At 50.6% G+C, this 23,245-nt stretch overlaps 1 protein-coding gene and 1 long non-coding RNA gene across 9 annotated transcripts; one reads left to right on the top strand and one right to left on the bottom strand.

Moving 5' to 3' along the window:
* The first annotated feature begins 9,655 nt into the window (after positions 1-9,655).
* LOC108509600 (F-box/WD repeat-containing protein 10-like) lies at positions 9,656-21,680 on the top strand. 8 transcript variants are annotated; one of them, XM_017839119.1, is made up of 14 exons: positions 9,706-9,729; positions 10,088-10,186; positions 10,608-10,806; positions 10,907-11,034; positions 11,999-12,127; positions 12,650-12,762; positions 13,198-13,401; positions 13,871-13,992; positions 14,512-14,660; positions 15,752-15,894; positions 16,722-16,880; positions 17,736-17,929; positions 19,105-19,149; positions 20,596-21,680. In XM_017839119.1, exons 3-14 carry the CDS (start codon positions 10,713-10,715, stop codon positions 21,441-21,443), a joined length of 2,328 nt encoding a protein of 775 aa, XP_017694608.1. In that variant the 5' UTR covers positions 9,706-9,729; positions 10,088-10,186; positions 10,608-10,712; the 3' UTR covers positions 21,444-21,680. The 8 variants fall into 8 exon arrangements, with proteins under 8 accessions (XP_017694607.1, XP_017694612.1, XP_017694610.1 ...); XM_017839120.1 differs by lacking the exon at positions 9,706-9,729 and adding an exon at positions 9,736-10,004; XM_017839118.1 differs by lacking the exon at positions 10,088-10,186 and having other exon boundaries at positions 9,656-9,729.
* LOC108509601 lies at positions 12,163-23,014 on the bottom strand. The gene is made up of 3 exons (XR_001878657.1): positions 22,947-23,014; positions 16,707-16,907; positions 12,163-12,420 (listed from the first exon to the last, which is right to left on the bottom strand). It is a non-coding gene; the product is annotated as an uncharacterized LOC108509601 (long non-coding RNA).
* Positions 23,015-23,245: the final 231 nt, after the last annotated feature.

The following is a 23,245-nucleotide window of genomic DNA, read 5'->3' as shown; positions in this document are numbered from 1 at the left end:
CTTGGCACGGCCCCAGCATCCCCCAGGATCTCCTGGCATCCTTTAGCATCTCCCCTGGAATTCGCCTAACACCCCCAACACCGCCTCAGCATCCCTTGGCGCGGCTCCAGCATCACTCCGGCACTCCTTGCCAACGCCCGGCTTCCTCCCGCGGCATCGCCCACCTCCGCTCCCTGGAGTCCCCGGGACTGGGGACACCCGGGGCTGGGGCAGGTTTAAACAGCACCTGGCTGGGCAGCGCCGGATGAGCCGGGTTTGGACCCTGCTGCAGACCCGGGCAGGGCAACAGGAGCCGGTCCCATCTGGGACACCCCTCTGTCATGATGCTCTGTGCCCCCCAAGCTCTGCAGACCCCGGGGGGAAGCTGGGGGGCTGCTCCCCACCTGCCCAGGGCACTTGGCCTCCAAAGGGCTGCTCTGCCCGCACTGGCATCGCTCCAGTTTGAAGGACACTTGACTGATTTAATTGCTCTGGAGCTTCTTGGTGTGGAATAAACAGAATTTGCAGCGTTGATCCCTGTGAGGATGTGAAACCTGCTTAGGAAAACCCCCAGTGACAATCCCTGTGGGCAGCTTTATCCTCCTCATCCCAGTCTCCCTGTCCTGCATCTGGATCCGCCCCTCAGGGATGGTCGGAGGCACAGTCCCACCCCGGCAGGGCTGTGTGAGTGGCTGCTCTCTCCCACGGCAGCAGCCAGGCTCAGGCAGCAGAGCACCAGGGCGGTCCCTGCACCAGGCTGTGAGCTCTGATTTGACTCCCAGACCTCTTCCACACGTCCATGTTTCTCCCTGCTAAAGCAGGGTCAGGAACCCCACACTTGGATCCTGCAAAGCATCTGCTCCCTCTCCACCTCACCGCCCTCGTCCTGTCTTCCCGTCTGAAAAATGGGGTTAGAAAGGTGCTCCCAAGGTTTTTACAGCCTCTTTTAGGACCAGTGGGATTTTCCAGTAGTCAGCAGTTTCCATGGGCTGTTGATCATCCCTCCCAAAAAGATGATGGGATGCTGCTGCTGCTGCTATTTTGGTCAGTCCAAACAACCCCTGATGTAGCATTTCCCTGCCAGCTCCAGGATGAGGCACCCAGGGAGGGCAAGGACAGATGGGAGAACATCCCTGGTGGGGGTCTGGGCTGCTGGGGAAGGTGATCTGAGCTGGGGCACCCTGGGACCAGCAGTGAGGAGGATGTTCCAGAGCTCCTACAAGCATCTGCCACTAAATTTAGCCGTTGCCTGAGGGGGCTGAGATCGGGAACCACGGGCTTGCTGTGATGGAGGGGAAGGTGGCCAAGCTCCCTGGCTGGGCTGGGACACACCAGGAGCAGTCCCAGCAGGAGCTCCAGCTCCGCTCAGCTGCTCCTGGACACCTCCATCCAGCAGAATGGGGACGAGGGACCTGGGCTCCTGCTGCAGGAACCCAAAGCCTCTGATGATGCCCAGTGTGGGGTCTTTCCCTGGGACTGTGCCCACGGGAGGCTGCGCCCAGGGGGGCCTTTCCTCCCTGTGATGCTGTTGGTGCATCACACTTCCCAACCTGCCTTAGGATCCAGGAACATTTTGCAGCCAGGGTGCTCCTGGCATCTCCCCTGGCATCAGCTGGTGCAGCCTCAGCACCTCCTCTACCTCATTTTCCACTCTTAATTGCACAGTTACTGCAGGATGGAAAAAGGAGATATTTTATGGGGTGTCTGAGGGTGGAGACAGGGAATTTTGGCTCCTCTGAAGAGGGACAAAGAGCTGCATGGTTCAGAGCTGTGGTTCCCACCATGGGATCTTTGAGGCACTGACAGTGAGATGATGTACAACCTCCCAGTGGAGCAGGAAGGGTCACGCTCCTGGACACAACCCTGGGAAAATCCCTGTAGGACACAGTAATGGTGCCCACCTTCTGCTGGCTCAAAGGCAGCTTCAAAATACCATATCAGGCTTGAATCTTATTGTTTTTACCAACACAGTGGTGCCAATAAGGTCAGCCTGACCACCCCGACTTGCCTGTGGCTTTAATCCTCCCTCGTCGTGCACACAGTGACAGAGCTGTCCCTGCCACCCACCCCCAGCATCTCGGTGCTGTTGAAGCTCCAAGATCTGATAACGTTGGCCCAGATGGGTCAAAGCAAATTAGCATCAGAGCAGCCCATTTCAGTGGAAAACCGTCTGACAGTCCAGAGCCCTGACGTGAGCCGGGCTGGCCCCGCCGTCCCCACCCGCAGGTGCAGTGCAGGCTCCTCCTGACCCACATCCCTCCCTCCCTCCATGACCCGGCCTGCTCCCCAAACATGTCACAGGGAGATGTCACAGCCCACCCCTCCTCTTGTCAGGGTTTGGTGGGCACTGTGGTGTGGAGGTACCAGGAGCCACAGCCCCCGCTGTGCTGCTGACAGCCCGGGATGCTCTCCCAGCAGCCATGAAGCTCTTGGCCTTCCCGCAGCTGATAAGTTCCCTGTGAAAGGGCTTTAATCATATTTCCCTGTTTTCTGTTCCAGGAGGCAGAGATAATGAGGGGCAGGAGGGAAGCGGTGCCTGCAATCCCTGCAGCAGGAAAACAGGAGGAAAGGGAGGCGAGGAGCTGGCAGTGGGGTCCCATCCCTCGTCCCTGGGTTGGTGGGCACCCACCTGCCTGGGTGAGCCTGTCCAAACCCAGCTGGCACCCACTGTCCTGTGACCAAATGCCTGCTCTGTCCTGGCTGAGCTGCTGCTGGAGCACAAGCCCTCATCCTCTGCAGGATTCCATTCCATTCAATTCCATGTCACCATTCCCTAAGCACCAGGAGGCACCAGGCTCTCCACTCTCTCCTTTATTAGTCCCGTGCAAGTGTAAATAATCATTTGGGCACCGAGAAGGAGCAAATTCCCAAGCAGCAGGGCTCGCTGTGATGCCCTGCCTGGGCGCCTGCAGCCTCCCTCTCCTGCCCGTTCCTGCTTGGATTTGGCTGCAGTGCCTGGCACGTGGCCGTGCCCCCGGGACGGGCAGCTCTGCTCCACCTGCCATCTGCTCCCCTGGCTCTGTGGTGCCCGTCCCACCGCGTGGCATATGGCACTGGAGCTGCCCCTTTTTGGACAGGTAAGGAGCGATGATGCCACTCAGGGCCGTGCTGGTGGCTCCAGTGAAGGGTCCAGCTCCCTCCCTTCCACACAGACCCCGGGGTTTAAATCCCCTGGGACGGAGGACCTGGCTGATTCTGGAGGAGGTGCAGAGGTGGCCAGAGCCCCTTGTCCCCAACCCAAAGCCCTCAAGGTCAGCTGGAGGGATCACAAGGCACAGGGAGCCCCACTCTGCCTTCTGTTGGCTCCATGCCCAAAACCCAGGAGCTGGCACCTATTGCAGAACTGCAGAGGAAGGTGTTTCACTCCCAGCTGGAAAACCCCAGTGGAGGAGCTCCCAATCCCCAGGGAAGATGTCCCATCCACAGGGACATGGTGTCAGTGCCAAGTCACCAGCTCAGATCCCGGGGTGCATCTCTCCCAGAGGTACTTGGGAGGGTGTGATCATCCCTCTCCGTTGTGCCAAGTGCAAGTGCTGGTTTTTTTCCCCATTCTTGGAATTAGCACATTTTGATGGGGTTTATGGCCGTGGTAAATACACACACATGGAGCAAAGGAGCAGCGTGCCCTGGGTGAGGACACAGAGTGATTGCAAGGCAGCAGAGGAGAAGGGGGGGATTCTTTTCTCCTCTCCATAATTATTGCAGAAAGGTGAACAGCAGGCTGGGAAGGTTTCAGGGCAGTACAGCTGTTCTAAGACATGTGTTTTACATCCTTGAGATGATTTTTGTAACAACTCCCCAGCATCCTGCTGGGATGCCCAGCTCACCAACAGGGAAAATGGGAGCATGGTAAAGCTCAGCTCATTTTCCATGAGCACAGCACAAGATTTGCCCTCTCCAAACATTGTTTAAAGATTGAGCCATGTTTATGGAGAACTGGGAGCGGGATCCTGGTCCCAGTAGGAGCGAGGGTTCAGGGGGAGCAGCAGGATCTTTTCCTGGAGCGATTCAGAGCGTGGAATTGTGCCCCTTGTCCATAATCCAGACCCACCACAAGCAGCACAGACGAAGAACCCCCTGCTGCAGCCAGCCCTGCTCTCCAGGAATTACAGGAGGGATAAATGAATGAATGCTGTGTACTTAAGCAAGCAGGGGCTGTATGGGAAGGGGCTGGTGCAGCTGTAAGTCCACCACAGCCTCCCCTCACTCCTCACACCCAGCACACATCAGATGGGTGGTGTGGGGAAGCAGGGGGAGGATTAGAAATTAAAATGCTTTCGGGAAGTTTAATCATATTTTTCAGTTCAATCACAAATGTGGTGCTGGAGATCATTCCCTGTGGTGGTGATGGATTTCCACCATAGGTGGTTCCTCCAGCTTGTCTGATTCCCAGTGTGGCAGCAGGGCTGTGCCTGTGGAGCAGGACCCAGCCAAGTGCCAATAGACATCTGGGCTGTCTCCACACCACAGGGCCAAGTGAGCTTCAGGGCATGTCCACCTTTGATGTGCATCCCTTTGGAGAGGGATGGATCCTGCAGGCACTTCAAACAGAGCCTCCATTCCTTTGCCTTCTGTGCAAACTCTGATTAAAGGGCAGAATGTCTGTCTCTCTTTTTTCTCCCGAATCCAAATGAAGTCTGGCAGCCCCTGATTAACCATTGCCCTTCCCATGGCTGTTCCCAGCGCTGGGATTGTGCTCTGCTCTGCTTTGCCACCACTGTCCACATCCCCCACTGCTGACACTATTAAAATTAAAACCTTGCTGCACCAGAAGCTGTCGGCCCCGAGACAGGCATGGTTGACCCAAGTTGGGCACTGTTGACCTCCTGTTGGCTTCTGGCTCCTCATCAGCCACTGATGATGCTTTGCTGGCCACTGCTTTGCTCGTGTCCCACCAGGAGAAAGCTCTGGGACCAAACAAACCACCCTTCATCACCGAGACAAATCAAACTGTGCCTCTCCCACTCGCTAGGGCAGATCAGGGTTGGTCGATGGTGTAAAACTGGATTTTCTTGAGGCATCCCACAGCAAACCCCAGAAACAACCCCCAGGAGCGTGTCAGGGGCTTTAGCATCACACTGCCATGGAGCTACAGAGCAGTGAGAGGGGATGACAGTGATGACAAATGACATAATTACAGCCAGACTCCGCTGCAGCGAGTTCTGCTGCATTATTAAGAGCAACCAAAAATACTCCCAGCTTAGTCATGAGCTGGTCTGGGCCACGCAGTGAGGGGCTGCTGGGGCTGCCTCACCCCTGGGCTGGCAGAAGAGAAAGAGGGAGAGACTGAAATGCTTTGCAACCGTGTTTACTCATCCTTCATTCCTCGTGGAAGAAGCCCCCGGGTGAGCGGAGCACCTCAGAGGCTTTGGGATGCTGACGGGGGAAAATGGCATTAGGATAACATTAATTGCCTTAGTGGAAGTGTAACAGCTTAGTCTAAGCCAGCAGAGCTGAAGCAAAGCACGGGATCAGGGAAACCTGTGGGTGTAGCTTTGCTTCATGCCCAAAGTGGGATCTGGGAATCATCTGGAAAATGGGCTTTGATGTGGAAGGTGCAAGAAGAAAGGCAGGGAGGTTGGGTGGGTTTCCCAAAGCCCAGGCTGAAAGCTCCCATGGTGTAAGGTCTGCCCACTGGCGCTGTCATGAGGGCTGTGCTCAAAAGCCTGTGGACCAGAAGTCTCCAGAAATGTTGTTTGACACCTTCATTAATGCCCTGGCTGAGGGGGCAGGGTGCACCCTCAGATGACACCAACCCAGGAGGAGTGGCTGCCACCCCAGAGAGGTGCTGCCACCCCAGAGAGGTGCTGCCACCCCAGAGAGGTGCTGCCACCCTGAGGGACCTGGAAAGGCTGGAAACAAGGGCTGAGAGAGACCTGGGGAAGTTCAGCAAGGAGAAACACCAAGTGCTGCCCTGGGAAGGAACAGCCCCCAGCAGCAGAACATGCTGGGGAGCAGCTTGGCAGAGATGGCCCAGGGGGTCCTGGTGGCCACCAAAGTGACCATGGCCCACCAATGCACTGTCACAGCACAGAAGACCACCAGCCTCCTGAGCTGCACCAGGCAGAGCATCTCCAGAAGGTCGAGGGGCAGATTCTGACTGACACACCTTGGGGTGTTGTGTCCCACACTGGGCTCCACAGGAAAAGAGAGATGTGGACATGCTGGAGCGAGTTCAGTGAAGACTAAGGGCCTGGAGCATCCCTGTGATGAGGAGAGGCTGAGAGAGCTGGGATGGCTGAGCCTGGGCAGGAGATGGCTCAAGGAGATCTTACCCACCTGGATAAATACTTGATGGAGAGGGATAAGGGAGACAGGGTCGGGCTCCTCTCCAAGGTGCCAAGAGACAGTGGGCACAAACTAAAATGTAGGAAATTCTCCTTAAACAAAAGAAACCAGTATTTTTCTGGGAGGGTGGTCCAACGTGGGAAGAGGTTGCTCAGAGGGGTTGTGGAGTCTCCATCCTTGGAGATACTCAAAGCCCAACTAGACATGCCCTGGAGCAGCCTCTTCCCACTGCTCCCACTGGACCAGGAGGTTGGAGATGACTCCCAGAGGTGCCTCCAGACTTGGCAACTCGGTGTTTCTGAGACTACAAGCCCTTCATCAGACCCTCTTCCCATCCATGCCATGCCCTGGCTCTGCTCCCCATGCTCCTCCCTGTGACATGGGACATGTCTGGATCCTGGCCAAGGTTTTTGGACACTTGACTGAGAGACAGGAACACCCATCGTGATTTCCTCCCCAGATCAAACAACCCAGGTGGTTTATTGACTTCTGTATTTCACCAGATCATCTTCTCTCATGTTGTTTCTGAGTTCAGTCCCAAAAACATGACTTTGAATTAATTCTTTTATTTTTTTGTGAGTCAAAATGCTCTTTTTTTGTTGCTGTTGTTGTTGTTGTTGTTCAAGTCACCTGGGCCTTTCCATGTGGGTTTGTAGCAGACCCTGCCCCGCTGTTTTAATTTTTGGGGCAGAAAGGTCTCACCAGCTGCTCCTGAAAGGATCCCAAAGCCTTGCAGAACTCTGCTTCTCTACAGGCCCCTGCCCTCCAAAAGCCCTAAGAAGAAAATGAGCAGAAAGAAGGACAAGGTACCACTGGATTTGGGTCCATAAGAAGTGGTCTGGACCCACTTTAGGTCCCACCCCACGAAGTGCTGAGGTGGCTGCACCAAAACCCAGCTGGGCTCTTCCCTCCTGACCTGTCCCCAGGCAAAGTGCATCAGCTGATCAAAGTTTATTCAACACCTTCTACCTTCCCCTTTTCTTCCCTGCACACTTGAGAAGAGACACTGCACCAACACTATGGTTTGGGTCTTTTGGTTCAACTAATTTTATGTATTATGAAGAGAAACTCAAAGCAAAGTTCCAAATTCATCATCCCTGGGAGTTGTCTCTTGTTAAACTTCCTGTCTGGTGTCCTGGACTCACAAATTCCAGGATGATTTGATTGTTTCCTCTATTTCATTAATAAAATAAACAAACAAATAAAACACACTTATATATTAACAAATGTTTTTAATAAATATTATATATTAATAAAAGTAATAATGATATCAAATGCAAACCACAAAAGCAGATATATGCCAATCTATTTTATATAGAATATTTCATAATGTCATAGAAAACATAACATAATATACAAATATATAGAAGTATAAATATAATAAAATATAATAACTCCTTTTTTTTTGTTTAATTAGAAACATTCACCTTTCAAAAAACCTGTCGTGGCAACGAGTGTTGCACTGAAATGCCATTGATGTCCAGGCAGTGGGCACAGGCTCTGCCTGAGCTCACCCACAGAAGTGGGAATTTTCCGTTGGATTTAAACTTTGCAGCTCAAATTAATCCCCGGGGCTGTTTCTTTTCCTGTTGTTTGAGTGATTTCTTTGTATTGTTTGGCTGCCATGGAAAAAAAAAATCCCAGTGTCAGTCACTGAGAGGCTGCTCACCCCCCTGCCAAAATCCCAGTCACCCCACGAGCAAAGTTCCCCACTTGCAGGCACCCAAGCCAAGAATTTAGAGCAATCCATGGGAAGAGCAGGGACGGGATGGGGTGGGACGGGATAAACAAGTGAGTCATGGTGACCTCCTGGCCTCAGGCTCCTGGCCCTGCTGTGGGTTGCCCCTCCAGCCACCACCAATCCCTTTGGGATCCCAAATCACTTTGGCTGAGTGTGTTTGCAGAGCTGGTGGGAGCAGGAACCCTTCTGGCCACCAGCAGGAAAAATCAAAATATTGGAACAGAGACATCCCAGGCCTTGGAGGTCCATTGCCAGTCACGTTTTTGGTGATTTGAGAGAGAGTTGTAGTAGAGGTGTCAGGAATTGCACTGTGGCCACGGGAGAGATTGCCCAGAGCCTGGTTGGGATGAGCCCAGCTGGTGGCATCAAAATTCCTGGCCTGACACCTGCAAACTGCCCTTCTATGTGGCCAAATATGAGTGCAGGTGCAGAGGTCCTGGCTGTTCCTGTCAGTGCTGCTCAAACACATCCTGGCCCCTCATCCTGCAGCTGGACTGGGAGATGCTCTGCCCTAGGGGAGTGCTGCTGGCTGCTCTCCACCAGCACCACTTAATTCCCTCTGCTGAGGGTCTCCCTCCTCTGCAGGGACTAGCATGGACCCAAACCTCCACCCTCTTCTCCTCCAGCCCTCTTCTGCAGGAAGAGTCACATCTTTTGTTGGGAATTGGCTTGTGACCAGCTCGCCCTGCCAAGAACCATGTGTGCTCTCGGCCAGAGGTGTGGTGGCTGAGCCTGTGCCAGATGTGCTCGTGTGCAGCCAGATGTGCTGGTGTTCAGAGAAAGACACAAATTGGAGAAGCCCTGAAGAGGCCAGAGGAGCCCTGAGAGGAGTTGACTCCAGACCTGAACAATCACAACACCTTGGGCTGATGTTCCTCCAAAGCCCAAGTAGAACCTCAAAATCTTTCAGAAAAAAAATGTGGGTTTCCTATTTTTTGATCTGTTTTCCATCAGAAAGGAGTTTGATGGGAAATTGTCACCCAGCAGGTACGTGGCCAGCCACAGTGCCACTCCCTTGGTGTCTGTTTGCTGGAACATCTCCTCCTGGGTCACTGCACTGGAGGCAAGGCAGTGACAAGCCGGGCAGTGACCTGGAGGGGACAGGCAAGGCTTGGCCAGGGCAGTGACAGCTTTTTCCACCGAGGGAGTACCAAGCAAAAAGTGCCTCAGTGACCCGAGATTGCTCCCGAGGGGTTTCTCAAAGCTCCCAGCACCCCGGGACAGTCACAGCACGGGGTGGGAGGGGGGTGGCGGGCAGGGATGTCCCTCTCTTGCAAGAGCCCAGAGCCGAAATTGCAAGTCCACCTCCCAAAAGGAATAAGGATGAAGATTCCTCCCAGAAAAAAGGTGTCAGGAGAGGAAGGTCTTGCTACCCGTGGAGTGCGCTGGGTGGCCCCTCAACTGCACCTGAGATCACGAGGCTACGAGCTTTCTTTCCCGGGGAAGAGGGTCTCGGGTTGCCCTGTCCTGCCTTGCTTGCCGGATCCCACCCCGAGGGGCTGCCGTCACCCCAGCATCCCCTGGCACCTCGACATTCCCTGGCATCCCCCGTCACCCCAAAATCCCCCGTCACCCCGACATCTCCCGTCACCCGCCTGGTCAGCGGGTTCTGCCCGCGAGCTGCGCGGCTCTTAGCAGCACTACGGCCGGCGGTTGGATATTTACGGTAACTGTCGCCGAGCTGCCCCGGCGTGGCGGTGACGGGCGGGGACCCCGGGCAGGTGAGCGGCACCGAGCCGGGGCTCCGAGGCGACCACAGGGGCCGGCTCGGTGCCGTGGGGGTCCCCTCGGGACCGGCAGAGGGACAGGGCTGTGCCGGGTCCCCCGAGCTCCGAACCCCTCCTGGTGCGCGCAGCGAGACTCGCGGGGGGCTGTGCTGAACAGGAGCTGACCTGGCCGTGTGCTCGGCTGCGGGGTGACCGCCGACCCTCTGAGGGGTGTTGGAGTGGGGCAGAGATGCTTGAGGTGTCCGCGGACAGCAGCAGGAACTACGAACGTGAGAGGGGCATTCGCTGCGTTTAACCTTCCCTTGTCCTGGGGACAACAGAGACATTAGTCCCCCTTTCTTTCCTTCAGCAGTGTCGTAGCTCTAGTCGTATGACTAGAAAATCTTACGGCTAAAGGAAGAGAAGGTTTCCCACTCTTTTCAGTAAAGCAGTGCTACGTCCTTGGCAGGAGGTGGGTTTTAGAGTCTGGGACAGTCACCCTCTCATGCTATAGGGAGATGTGGAGGAAGCAAAGTGCCTTGTGATAGTAAAGAAAAAACTGCTGCACTTCGTCCCCACCAAGCTCACTCAGGGTCTCCTGTGGCCCCTCTGCCCCCCTGATGTTTCCAGCTGTGGAGAGCCCTCAGTGCTCTCCAGGGCAGGGGTGAGGGGGAAGAGTTGTCATGCTGCCCCTCAGACCCCACTGGTGTGAGCTGTCCCGCCACACCTGGAGCGTTCTCAGCATTTTCCTTTGGTTAATACAGCGCCAAAGTAACGAGCAGAAGAGTCAGACTAACACCAACCAACTCCTGCAGGGCTTCACTAACAACAGTGCTGTGAAGGGCCACCAAAACCCAAACACTTACGGGACTGTGAATTCCCCTGTCTGCCAGGTGATCCACCACCAGCAACGTGCTCCCAGCCCAAAACACCAAGTTCAGGAGGGCCCTGATGCAGAGGACAACTCACCTGTGTTTGTAGCTGATCACCATGTCACCATGGCTCCTGCATCTCTCCAGTCACGCTCTCAAGTCAGCCAGTGCCAGGACTTCACCCGCTGCCTGCCCCTGCAGCTGTCCCTGTACATCCTGGGTAAAGCTGCTCTGATTTTCCCAGGGTGGCTTCCCTTGAGGGTAAGGAATGGTCTCCAGTGTGGACAGGGGTTAGCCAATCTGTCCCTTTAATTTCTCAGGGTTTTTGGATGAAAAATCCCTCAGTGCCTGCTCTGATGTGAACAGTCACTGGGCTTTTCTGGCCGGAGCAGTCAAAGAGGAACGCGAGTGTCGAGCCACAGTACAGCAGGATTTCCTGCAGCTGAAGGTATGGCACCTGGGCTCCTGCCATTATTATGCACTTTAAAAGGAAGGTGTTTTCCTGCTGCTTAAGACTTTACATGGAGATACTTGTACTAGAGGCTGCCTCCCAACTCTGCCAGTCTCCATCTGCATAGCAAAACCAGGTTACCTGTTCACACTGGCTCAAGTAAGCACAAGAGAACAGCTTTTACTGACCTTTAGAGAGCCTGTGACTCCAAAAATGGATCAAAACATTCCTGTCATCAAGAAACCAGAGTTTGGTCACAATGAAAATACTGGACTTCTTAGAATAGTGGGAATTGGGCAGAGCTACAACGGCTCCCTGAGGCAGCTCAGAAATGAGCTTTATTTGCTCCAGAAAGGGCAATGGAAATGCAATGTCTCAGTGAGGAGTGGGAGGTGGTGGTTGGGACACAGGAAAGCAGAATTCATGGAAAAGGCTTGTCCTGGTTAGCAGGACCTGCTGTAAACTGAGAGAGGTGTAAAGGTACATCCCCCAAGAGACAATTTGGAGCCTTTGCATGCTTTGATTTGTGAAGCGAGCACAGAACCTCAGCTCTGTGCTAACCTTCGAAGAAGGCTTCAGGGAAGGTTTCACATGCTCAAAATGAATCTTAAATGTTGATCAAGGTGTTTTGAAAACCTCTCAACTCAATGGGTTTGGGTTCTGAAACAACTGAGTGCACACCAAAGATGAGACGCGCTCAAAATCTTGCTGATGATTAAAAGCTTAAGACTAGAGTTTGGGGAAAAAAAAAAGGCAATTACTTTTCACAAGAAGTTAAACCTTTAGATAGACAAAGTCATAAATGCAAGGCAGGTCTCAAACAACAACAAGGCAGTGTGTGCAGCTCAGCTTTGGACGTAACTTCAGCATCCCATGGACATCCTGAAGCATCAGCACATGAGCAGCTTCCCTCGTGTGCACGGACTCTGCACTTATTGTTGCCTCAACTGGTTTGTTCCAGGAGTTGTGTCCTAGAAAAACCATTCCAAACTATGCTAAAAGAGTCACTGTGCAAATTCCACAGTTAAATGAAAAGGGTGATGTCACTGAAGAGAAAGGCAACAACCTGAAGAGACGCAAATCATCAAAGGTATGTCGGGAGCTGTTTGCCTTCCATGGATCCTGCACTTGAGTATTTGGGAGGAAGAAGGACATGTCTTGGAAGACAGGACACTTCCAAGACGCTTCTTGGAAGACAGTGAATTTGGAGTTGCTTTAGTCTTCTCCCACTCCTGCTTCTGGTTTGCCAGCTTCTGGGGCTTGCTCAGCACCTTCTCACACGGGAGGGAGCCTGCATTCCCAAATTCCTGCCTCATCCTCATGCATCCCCAGTTGCACACAGAGCCCTGAGGCCAGGGGTGCTGCCAAGCCTGGGCCTTCTTCCTGCAAAACAAAGGGTGCAACTCTCAGGGCTTCAGTTTTTGCCACGGAACATGGCATGGGAACAATCCTTGACTAACCAAGGACTTCCTGCACTCTGGGTGTTCCCCAGCAACCCTTTGTGCCTCTTTTGGGCTCATCACTGTAGTGGGGACCAGTGTGTTTCATTCTATGGAATAATGCTGCATTTCTCCTTCCCTCAGTTGCTTTTCCCTATTTTTCTTTCCCTCAGACAGAGGAAGTCAGTCTGCAGGCAGCCTATCGTAATCTGAAAACCAACAACATCCAGCTGGAAGAGAGAAATGTCTTCTGTGGCTCCTACAATACCCGTGTCCTCATGGCCCAGTGAGTAGATGCCTGGCTGTGGGGCCAAACAGCAGCTCTAGAAACCCTGTCCCACTCCCTGTGATCCTTCTGTGAGAAGGCATGGCTGGGGAAGGGTCTCTCAGCATCACTGTTAAGGAATCTCCATGTCAAATCCATTGTTTTAATAAAGATACCAAGAGAAGCTATTTTTAAAGGCAGATGGGTTAGCAATCCATGGTGTATCACCAGGGCTATGGGGCTGGGAGGAGCACTCTCCCCTCTTTAAGCCCACCCCCGTGATACAAAGTTGGGTGTGCAGAGCTAGGACCATGGTTGTGGTGCCCTGCAAAGGATTCACCCACTTTTGCCCGTCAGGTTGCTCAGCTGAGCACCAGAGAAATGCCTGTCTCAGCCTCAGAGCTGTTGTACCTTGCAGCTGGCCAAAGCTCATCTCAGTCACTGTTTCTTATCCAGGTCAGACAACAGAAGAATGATCCATTACAGTGGTGGCAGCTTGGTGGCCGTGGCCTCTGCCAACCAAAGAGTGAGGCTGCTCGGGGTGCCAGCAGGGAAGGAGGTGCCTGCTCTGCTCTATGGCCACGCTGGGAGCACCAGAGCTCTCCACCTCAGTGAGGAGAAAGGGCTCCTGCTCACTGCAGACTTGGACCTCAGCATCAGGTGAGCTGGGGCTGTGCCATGGGGTACCAGCCCCTTGGCAAATCTAGGGAGAAGGGAAGTATAGGGGTAAAAATTTAACACTAAGCCTGACTTGAGCATTCCAAATTCTCTGACACCTCAGTGGGACAACTCCTGGTTCTTACCTTGTGTGTGTGGGAGAAGAGTTGGGCACATTATGTATTAGACAATCATCACAGAATCATGGAATGGTTTGGGTTGGAAGGGACCTTTAAAGGCCATCTAGTTCAACCCCCCTGCCCTGGGCAGGGACACCTTCCACTAGCCCAGGTTGCTCTAAACCCTGTCCAACCTGGCCTTGGACACTTCCAGGGATGGAGCATCTACCAGCTCCCTGGGCAATCTTAGAGGTGGCATCTATGACCTCTCTGAGCATCTTATTAATGAATAAGATGAATAAGCCATCAGTTAAATTGGTCACTGTCTTCCCCCTTTGGTTGCTGCTCTGTAGGTGCTGGAATATACACAGTGGTGCCTGTATGAAAAGCTTTAATGGTCACTATGGGACGATCACCTGCTTGGATTTACACAAAGAGCAGTTTGTGTCAGGAGCTGGAGATGGGATGGTGAAAGGTGAGAGCCAAGACCAGGAGCCTTCAGCCAAAGGCCAACAGTGGAGGATAATGGGCAGAGTACATGGAGCTGTGATGAGTGTGAGTATGGAAGGAAGTGTGTCAGCCAGAGGGTGAATCCCAGTGTCCCATATCTTTCCTTCCAGAAGAGCCAAAGCTGAGACACACAGTCTCTAGCTGTCTCTTTGACTGATTCTCATAATTTCTGCTTTTATTCACTATTAAGGCCTTTGTGGCTATAATGCCAGCCCAACTCCTGGGCAAGTGCTATCAACTTTCAGCTTTGCCAGAGGTGTCCTTGTAGAATAAGGATGGAAAAGATGTGCTATTTTCTGCACTTTACATTCAATTCTTTTGCCATGAAATTACCCTTTTTAAGTCAACGCTCAGCTCCACACAGAGCTGCAGGGACAAGGTGTGACTGTAATTCCAACAGTATTTTTGAATTCAGGTTGTACTCAGCAAAACTCATCATTTGGGCAGATGTATTTTTAATATTTCTCTACTTTGCCCCTAACAGTGTGGAGCCTGAAGAGTGGGAAATGTCTCAAGACTCTGATGCACAACAGTGCTGTCTGGGCAGTGAAAATGGACGGGACCCACGTGGTCAGTGGGTGTGAGCAAGGGCTGGTGAAGGTCTGGTGTGCTGATACAGGTGCTCTGATCAAGGTGAGCTTCTTCTTAGGTGGATCATTTTGTGCTAAATGATCAAAAATCTGTGCTGGTTTATCATAGGTTTTTTTGGTTTTTTTTTGCTTTTGCCGGAGATTTTCTAAAAGAAGAAAATAATCCCCCAAAACAATCCCAAAAGAAGTCTAAACCAATAAAAGAGATCACAAATAATTTAAGAACTGACTTGCAAACAGCTTGATTTTAAGGCAGGGTTTGATTTGCCTTGCTTCACACCCATCATTATTCATTCTCTCTAGATAGGTTCATCTCTGCTCTGGCACAAACATTCAGAACCTGGGAAGAGGGTGGGAGGGCTCGACTGACTTGTGGCTGGACGTATTAAAATGTGGAGGTATCGAAATTTGGAGGCCCAAAATGTAAAACCTGCTCTCAAAACCAGTTTCTAAAGCTGAAGCAGCTGAGTAACTGCTCAGCACTGTAAGGCTTGAGGCCAGAGTCCATAAATTACCTTATCAGGCATCCAGAATTAGAGAATCACAGAATCAGTGAGGTTGGAAAAGACCTCTGAGATCATCAGCTCCAACCTTTGACCCAACTCCACCTTGTCACCCAGACCATGGCACTGATGGCACATCCAGGCTCTGCTCAAACCCCTCCAGGGATGGGGACTGCACCCCCTCCCTGGCATTATGGCCCTTAGCATTAGTCCATATCTGTGAAAGGAGTGAAGCTCTTTACCTGCAGGGAAGAGAGTTGCAAATTGAGGGATATCTCAAATATCTCAGATATCCCATCTCCAGCCTGGCTATTGCAAACTGAGCCCAGCTGGAGATGGGATATCTGAGATATTGTTCCTGGGATCACAAAGGTCTATTTATCACAAACATCTATTTATCACACGTAATAAAGATGCAAAATGGATGTTAATTCCATGCTAGTGGCTCATCAGCATCAACAAGCTCAGAATATTTCTTTTAAGTGACCATAAGACTAACACAGCTATCCAGGGGGTGCATTGCTACAGTAACACCCAATAAACAATCCATTATAGGGCTGGTGTCCTGAATGCCACCAGATACCTCAGCAGCTCTGCTGACAGTGTTGCACCTATCTCTTTTGCTTTGCAGACATTAGAGAAGCACCAAGGCCCAGTGAGCTGCTTGTCCTTTGATCAGTGGCACCTCCTCACAGGAGGCAGCGATGGATTTGTCCTGGGATGGAGCATGTTGGGAAACCTTAGGAAACAGCTAATGGCTTTCTTCCACCCTAAGTAGGAATCAGATGTGTTTCAAGTTGTAGTCAACAGTGTACTAAACCTGCCAAGAAAATGCATCCCTTATAGGAAAAGAAAATGCCTCAACCAACTGTTAGTGTCAGCATTTGAAATATCCTCACTTTCAACAGTTTTCATCCTAAAGGCTGTGCCAGGCACCACGTGATCACAACCAGCATTCCTCAGTTAAGACCTGCAACACCCTGAAATGCAAATCCACAACTACTTGTTCTCAAACAGGGATGACTAAAGACTGAGGGTGCACAGTCCAGTATTCCAAGGATCCCAACCTATGTGCCAGAGGGTATCACCCTGCCCAGTCAGGAACACACTCTGTGTTGGAGGTGGTCCAGTTTCATGCTGAACCTGGCCATTTGTATATTCTGCCATTTTCTGATAGTTTAATTGTATATAGAACTGTGAAAACTGTAGAATCATACTGCTTTCATTGACTTTCCTACAGAAAACTGAAATTTAAAATGCAGCAGATGGCCAGAACCAGGCTGGTTGCTATGGGGAGCACAGAATGGTAGAATCACAGAATGGTTTGGGTTGGAAGGGACCTTAAAGATCATCTCCTTCCAACACCCTGCCATGGGCAGGGACACCTTCCAGTAGAAGGATGCACTGGGCTGGTTGATTTGGACCTGGAGTGATTCTGAAGGACTTCTCTGTTAGAGCTTTTGAGTGTGTTGATGAGCTCCTCAGTTCAGCCTGTTGATGGAATCAGAGCTTTGCATCTCCTCCAGGACAAAATGAGAGTTGCCCGTGTCTCCCTGTGAGAACATGAGGAATGTGCCAACCCTTACCTGCTGTGCTTTCAGGGCAGTTCTGTCTCTGGAGTTCCTCTACCTCAGAGTCATCAGTGGCTGTGCTGACGGAAAGATCCGTGTCTTTAACTTCTTGAGTGGGACCTGCCTGAACGTGTTGGTGGTCAGCAGCAGTGGAGACCCCGTGTCTTCTCTCCATGTGGCAGAAAACAGGTTGGTGACAACAGCTGCCATCGGTCTCTGAACCAAATTAGGTAGATTACACTGTAATTTAAGGAATTGCGTATTTTTCCTTCTCACAAATAACTTTTAAAGGGCTCTATTACTTATTGACTGCTTCACTAATCTGTTTTTGTTCACAATGGCTAAAAAGAGATATAAATTGTTCGTCCAGCAATGCACGATGTCCTGCTTCTATACAACCTAAGATACAGACCCAACTGTAAAGCTGAATTCAGAACCCAGTTTTTTTAAGAGGTTGGAGAATCAGGCCAAGGCCTGACAAAGACTTTCCCTGTCCTACAGCCTCCTTATAAAAGCCATTAATGGAAAATTCTTCCAGGTTCCTGCACCATTAATGAAAGGTAGTTCCCAGCTTTAGTGGAAGCAATAGCTAAAAACACTGCTGTGTTTTCAATGCTGGTTTGGCCACAGCTCTAAAACATGGTAATAAATGGGCAGCTGTGAAGAAAACTAATTCTACCCCAACCAGACCCATCACACCTCTCCAGTCTACACTTTGACATCCCTAAGAATACGGTATTTCCAGTTTCTTTTAGCACTGCAGTGATATAGCTCAGCCCACTGTTGACAATTTTCATCCTAATTAATTTAAAACTAATTTTGCCACAGAGCTGAACGAAAGGAGCCCCGGAGAGTTCATACAGAGCACAAGTTAAAATGTGCAGTGTCTGATTGATGGGGCTAATTGTGCTGCTTCCTTCACCAGGGGATGGGTATCTCAGAGCTGGGGTTCTGTATTTGCACAGAAACAAACGGGTCCCTCAAGCAGGAACTGATGTGTCCGTGGTACTTGTGCCTTTAATGGCTCTTCCTTCCCTTCTCCAGGATGGTGATCAACTCCCCAGCCAGGGTGTTGATGTTCCAGTTCCAGGATGTCACCTGGGACTACTCCTTACCTGCTGACAGGGAGGTGAAGGAGAAGGAGAAGGAGAAACAGCCCAAGGGGAAGTCGAGCAGATCCCCAACTCGGCAGCAGAAAATGAGGAGCCAGTCAGCAAAAGGCCGTGGAACATCTAAATGTATTGCACTCAACCTCTGGCTTTTCTAAAATGAGTTAGAAAAGACTCCAAGGCCCCAGTACCTTCATCCCAGTCAATACACACTCTCTGCTGTTTGTAAGAGCAGTCTGGTAGATGTGCTGCTGCATTTCAATGGTGCTGTCATTTTTAGGCTCCTGTAAAACCTTTATGCCTTTTTAGAAGGGTTTAGTATAAATACAACAGATTTTTCAAGGCAGGCACTGTCATTTTCCAACTGAGTAATAGAGAAATCAGTAGTAGTATTCATACTCTTACAGCTGGTGGGCATGGAAACACACTGCTGATTCAGGGCTTGAATTATTCATTAAAAATACTCTAGAAAGTTATAGAACACCTACATTCAGGATCTGCCATCACTGGGAAATGCAGCTGCATATAAACAGACACCTTTTAAATTGTAACATAGTGATGTCATTTTTTTTTTAAATCAGAGTTATTAAATGCAGAGTGTACCACAAATCTTCCAGCTCCACAATCAAACTGGATATTGTAAATAATCTGATGGGCTAAGAAAGCATTTATGTTTTTAATATGCCATCAGATGCCAACCTCCTGGATGCAGCTCTATGTGGAAAAGATAGGACCTGAGGGAAAAGCTGGAGCTGTGTCAGGGCAGGCTCAGGTTGGATCTCAGCAAAAGGTTCTTCCCCCAGAGGCTGGTTGGGCACTGCCCAGGCTCCCCAGGGCAGTGGGCACAGCCCCAAGGCTGCCAGAGCTCCAGGAGGGTTTGGAGAATGTTCTCAGGGACAGGGTGGGATTGTTGGGGTGTCTGTGCAGGGCCAGGAGTTGGACTGGATGGTCCTTGTGGGTCCCTCCAACTCAGCATATCCTGTGGTTCTTTGATTCTATGATTCTATGATCTACAGCTGTAGAAAAAGGAAACAAACAAGGAGTGGACTATATTTTAACTTTAGTGGCAAAAAAGTATGGGTTGTGTATAGATAGTATGTTTTAAACTCAACATATGAACTCTGTAAGGTTTTCTAGTAATCAAGTGTCCTTGGATTATTTCTAATACTTATACATTTAGAAGCTGTGATAAGAGCAAAACAGTAACAAAGACCTGAAAGCTTATCAGTTGTGGAGATTTTATGTAATAAAGAAAAGTGTATCACCAGCAATGTTTAGAGATGGTTTATTCTTCTCTTTGCCAGCTCCTCCCCGTGAACTGAAGAAATCAGCAGCTTGCCAGCAGCCAGGTAGGACACTAATTCCTCAAAGAAGTGCACTAAGAGAAATGAATGAATTAATCCAAAGATAAAGGATCTCTAGAAGCCAGGCCCATTCTGGGTGACAGGTCTGCAGTGGTAAAACTGATCCTGCAGAGCCTGGGGTGGCTACAGGAGCTGCTTCACATCAATCAAACACACAGGACAAGTCCTCAGCTCAAGCTGTAGGGCTCTGCTATCCAGGTTTTCAGGGTCTCCTATTTTTTGTTTCTTTTATCAGGTGTAGGAGGATTCAGCACCAAATTTATTCAGGCAGTTGGTATTTAATCAATAGCAGCAACTCAAGAATTGTTTAAAATGATACGTAAATTGTGTCAGCCAGCAAAGACATGGCAACCTGAAACTTGAAAATGAGACAGAACTGAGATCACAATAGTGTCTGTGGCCATGTGGCATTTGTCTCCTTTAGTTTTGCTCAGGTGTTTATTCAGAATCTCTTGGGATCTTAAATTTTCAGACATACTCTGGCATCTTCCTTCGGAAGAGCTGTACCCACTGAAAGGCTCTAGCCCCAAACTCCTGGGGTTGGTAACACAGTTACCAACAGCTCTAAATTCTTTTAATTTAGAGAAACAAGCAAGATTTTCGTTAGTTTTTTGCTGTATTCTGCCTTTCTGCACTGTAAATGTTCTCTGAAATACATTTCTAGAGGGCAGAAGTTTCAGGTAACCGGTCTGGAGGAACAGACTTGCATTGTGAAGAAATGCTACGTGAAGAGCGTGACACTGCAAAGCCAAATGACAAATGAATCTCTGTGGCAAAGACGTGGGTCTGAGTGTCTGACACAGTCTGTGTCATTGTCCACAGTTAGTTCTTAGCCAAGGACATCATCACACAGTCCATCCTGGCGCGTGTCACACAGCACAGGTCACTCCCTCACCCCCTGAGCAGCAGAGCCGGGCTATGAAAAGTCTCGTGATTCCCGAGAGCAGCTCTGAGTCGTGATGGTTCCAAGTGATTCCCAGATGCTGGCTGATCAAAGATTTCTACCAGCAACTGACTTGTCTTGAAGCCTTTTCCCAAAGCACAGACTGTAGAACAAGAAGGGGGTGCACGGGGAGAGGTGGTGGGGAACCTCATGGCTTTTAGAAACCATGGTTTCAAACAAGGTGGGCACCAAACCATCCACACACAAACACAGTGCCTGTTACAGAATCTGGCTCTAGTTCATGGCAAGGGACACTTCACAGCTATCCAAGGCAGAATTCCCTCCTTTGGCAGTGTCACAGTGAGGCCAAGGATGAGCAAACAGCAATGGCACCATTGGTTTGCGGCTTCCTACGCTGCCTGTTCTGCAGATAAACGTGGCCTGCCCACGTGTGTCAATCCAGTCCCCATCCCTGGTCTCACTCAAGTGCTGCCCTACCACAAAAACTATCCCCAGCTCCAAATGTATTGCTTTATTTTTGGATACAGATGGTGAACCTGAACACAGCCCTTCTCTCCCTGCGCCTGCACAGCCTGACGAGGCAGAAGACACTTTGCAGCCTGTAAAGAGGAGAAGCCCAAGTCATCCCATGTCCCCTTCAAAGCTCCTCCTAACAATCAGCACACTGCAGAACACCTCCAAGCCAGCCCTAGTCAGCTCCAGCACTGAGCACTCTGCCAAAGCCAGGGAATCATGGAAATGTCCACGGGAACATCAGCAACAAGGCCCTGAAAAGGTACCGATGTCCAAAACCTCTCTGCAACACAAAAAGGATCAGACAGAGCAGCTCCAACGAGCGAGACTGCACAGTGATTCTCTGACTATGAAAACAATTTCTACACCCTTTGAAACCAAAATGCTGCGGCTCAAGCTGAAAAATTCCTTGCACAGCCCCAGTGTGAAATCCTCCATCCCTGCTCCCTGTGTTGTACGTCCCAAGGCTTTGCTGGGAGAAAACAAAGTTCCCGGGGGCCATGGTAAAGCTGTTCCTCTCCCCAGAGACAGGGTTCAGTTCACTGATCTCTGTACAGCTTCTTCTGAGCTGATCAAACCAACACCAGTGAGAAATGAAGTTTCCAGGAGGATAAAGCCCTCTCGTTCGTATAACCCAGACCCTTTCCGGAGGGACGGTGGGTTCAGGCTTCTGACAGCAAAGCAGGCATGTGAGGCAGCTGCTGCAGCTCAGTGCCAGGCACAGCACACAGAGCCCACAGGAGATCAGGAAAGAGCGCGGCAGAAAGCCTGGTTAAGGAAAGTTAAAGGCCTACCTGTGGATTCTTTTACTGGGGAGGGGAAAACACCTGTTCCTGAACTTGGGTATAATGTGTGGGTATAATCCCTCAGTCCAACTAACAACCACTGCCTGAGGATTTTGGTGTCCAGCTGAGTCTGCCATGTCAAGACCCTTGTGCTTTCTAAAGGTAAAAGACATCCCCAGTGTAAGTTTTCCTAAGAAATATTATTGGTATATCCAGCTATTTCTCAAGGCAGCAAAGGGACTGAGCTCTGTCCTGGATTTAACTTGCTACACCTGCTGTTACAACAGACGTGACACTGTTTGACACTAACACAGCTGTGTGCAAATAATAATAAAAATATCTTATTAGAGTTCATGTGGATTGATTGGAGTGTCTAAGATGACAGTGTGTGGATGGAAAACTGGCTGAGCAGCTGAGCCCAGGGGGTGGGATCAGTGGCACGAAGTCTGGTTGAAGGCCAGTAACTAGTGTGTAGTCCAGGGGTTGATATTGGACCTGATTTTGTTTAATATCTTCATTAATTAATGCCCTGGCTGATAAGGAGCCACCCAGGAGTGGCTGCTACCCTAGAGAGGTGCTGCCATCCAGAGGGACCTGGACAGAATGGAGACAAGGGCTGAGAGAGACCTGGGGGAATTCAGCAAGGGGAAACACCAAGTACTGCTCTGGGGAGGAACAGCCCCACAGCACCAGGACAGCTTAAAACTTAATTCTTCTTAAGTATAAAATAAAGGTAAGAGTTTCCAGTTCCCCATTTTTGTTGATAAATGCCTAAAACTGTACTTGGTTGTGGAAGGTACCCTGCCCATGGCAGGGGGGTTGGAACTAGATGATATTTAAGGTCCCTTCCAACCCAAAGCATTCCATGATTCTGTGATTTCCACTAATGCTCAGGACTTAAATTGCCTTGAGCCAGGAAGACAAAAACCTCTCTAGTTGTCCAACTTTGAGTATTTAGGCCAGCATACCATAAATTTCTTATTCTCTTGCATTAGAGGTTTAAGACAGGCCACTCCTGCCCACGGACATATCAAGGGACCTTTCAGCTGCAGTTCTGCTTTGAAATGAAAGCCTCTGAAACTCTCCATACTGTGGGGTTGTGATTAGTTTTGATTTGTTTATTTTAATGTCATCTTCAACTCCCAAAGCCTGGGATTAAGCCAGACCTTGCAATCGTGTAAAATAACAAGAGGGGGGCTGGCAAGTGGCCTGGATCAGCACATCTGTGCCACTGGGACTGTCACTGCCTCAGGGGGCTTTGCCTGGCTCTGCTTTCCAGGCAAGAAGCAGCAAGGATTTCACAGGCAGCCACAGGATGGCACTTTCTCCAAAGAAATCAGGTGTAAGTCCAGCCAGAGGCCCTTTGGCACAACCCCCTTGGGAAAAAAAGCATCTCCAAGAGAGAGAGTGATGGGAAAATATTGCAGAAAGGCTGATGCCTTCTTAGCCGTGCTGAAGTGAGGAGGATCAGAGGGTTGTGTTCCTACTTGGAGTCGATAAATCAGCACCTCCCTCCAGGTGTGTGGGCTCAGGTACTTGGAAGATGCTACAGCCAACAGAGGTGGTGTCAGATCACCTACAGGGCAGTGCTGGACCAAGTCCTGGGATCAGCTTCAGCTCAGCACAGCAGCTGCAAAGATGGGAGAGGTTGTCACAGAGGCACTGGAAGGGAATTAACCTGTGGCAAGATGTCACATGTGGTAGGTGAAGTCACAGAGGTAAATGAGAGGAGGTGGTTTTTCATAGAATTCCAGAATGGTTTGGGTTGGAACAGACCTTAAAGCTCACCCTGTCCCACCCCCTGCCATGGGCAGGGACACCTTCCACCAACCCAGGTTGCTCCAAGCCCCGTCCAACCTGGCCTTGGACACTTCCAGGG

The sequence above is a fragment of the Lepidothrix coronata genome, unplaced genomic scaffold (assembly GCF_001604755.1).
Source record: "Lepidothrix coronata isolate B3197 unplaced genomic scaffold, Lepidothrix_coronata-1.0 Scaffold376, whole genome shotgun sequence".
NCBI lineage: Eukaryota > Metazoa > Chordata > Aves > Passeriformes > Pipridae > Lepidothrix > Lepidothrix coronata.
Note: the sequence above shows the minus strand (reverse complement) of the source record. Positions and strands in the feature narration are given on the sequence as shown.

Coding starts and splice junctions, on each gene's coding strand:
- LOC108509600 (XM_017839118.1), top strand. CDS start 10,713: ATGGCTCCTGCATCTCTCCAGTCACGCTCTCAAGTCAGCCAGTGCCAG. Junction 16,881..17,735: donor CTCCATGTGGCAGAAAACAG/GTTGGTGACAAC, acceptor TCCCTTCTCCAG/GATGGTGATCAACTCCCCAG. Junction 17,930..19,104: donor AGGCCGTGGAACATCTAAAT/GTATTGCACTCA, acceptor TCTCTTTGCCAG/CTCCTCCCCGTGAACTGAAG.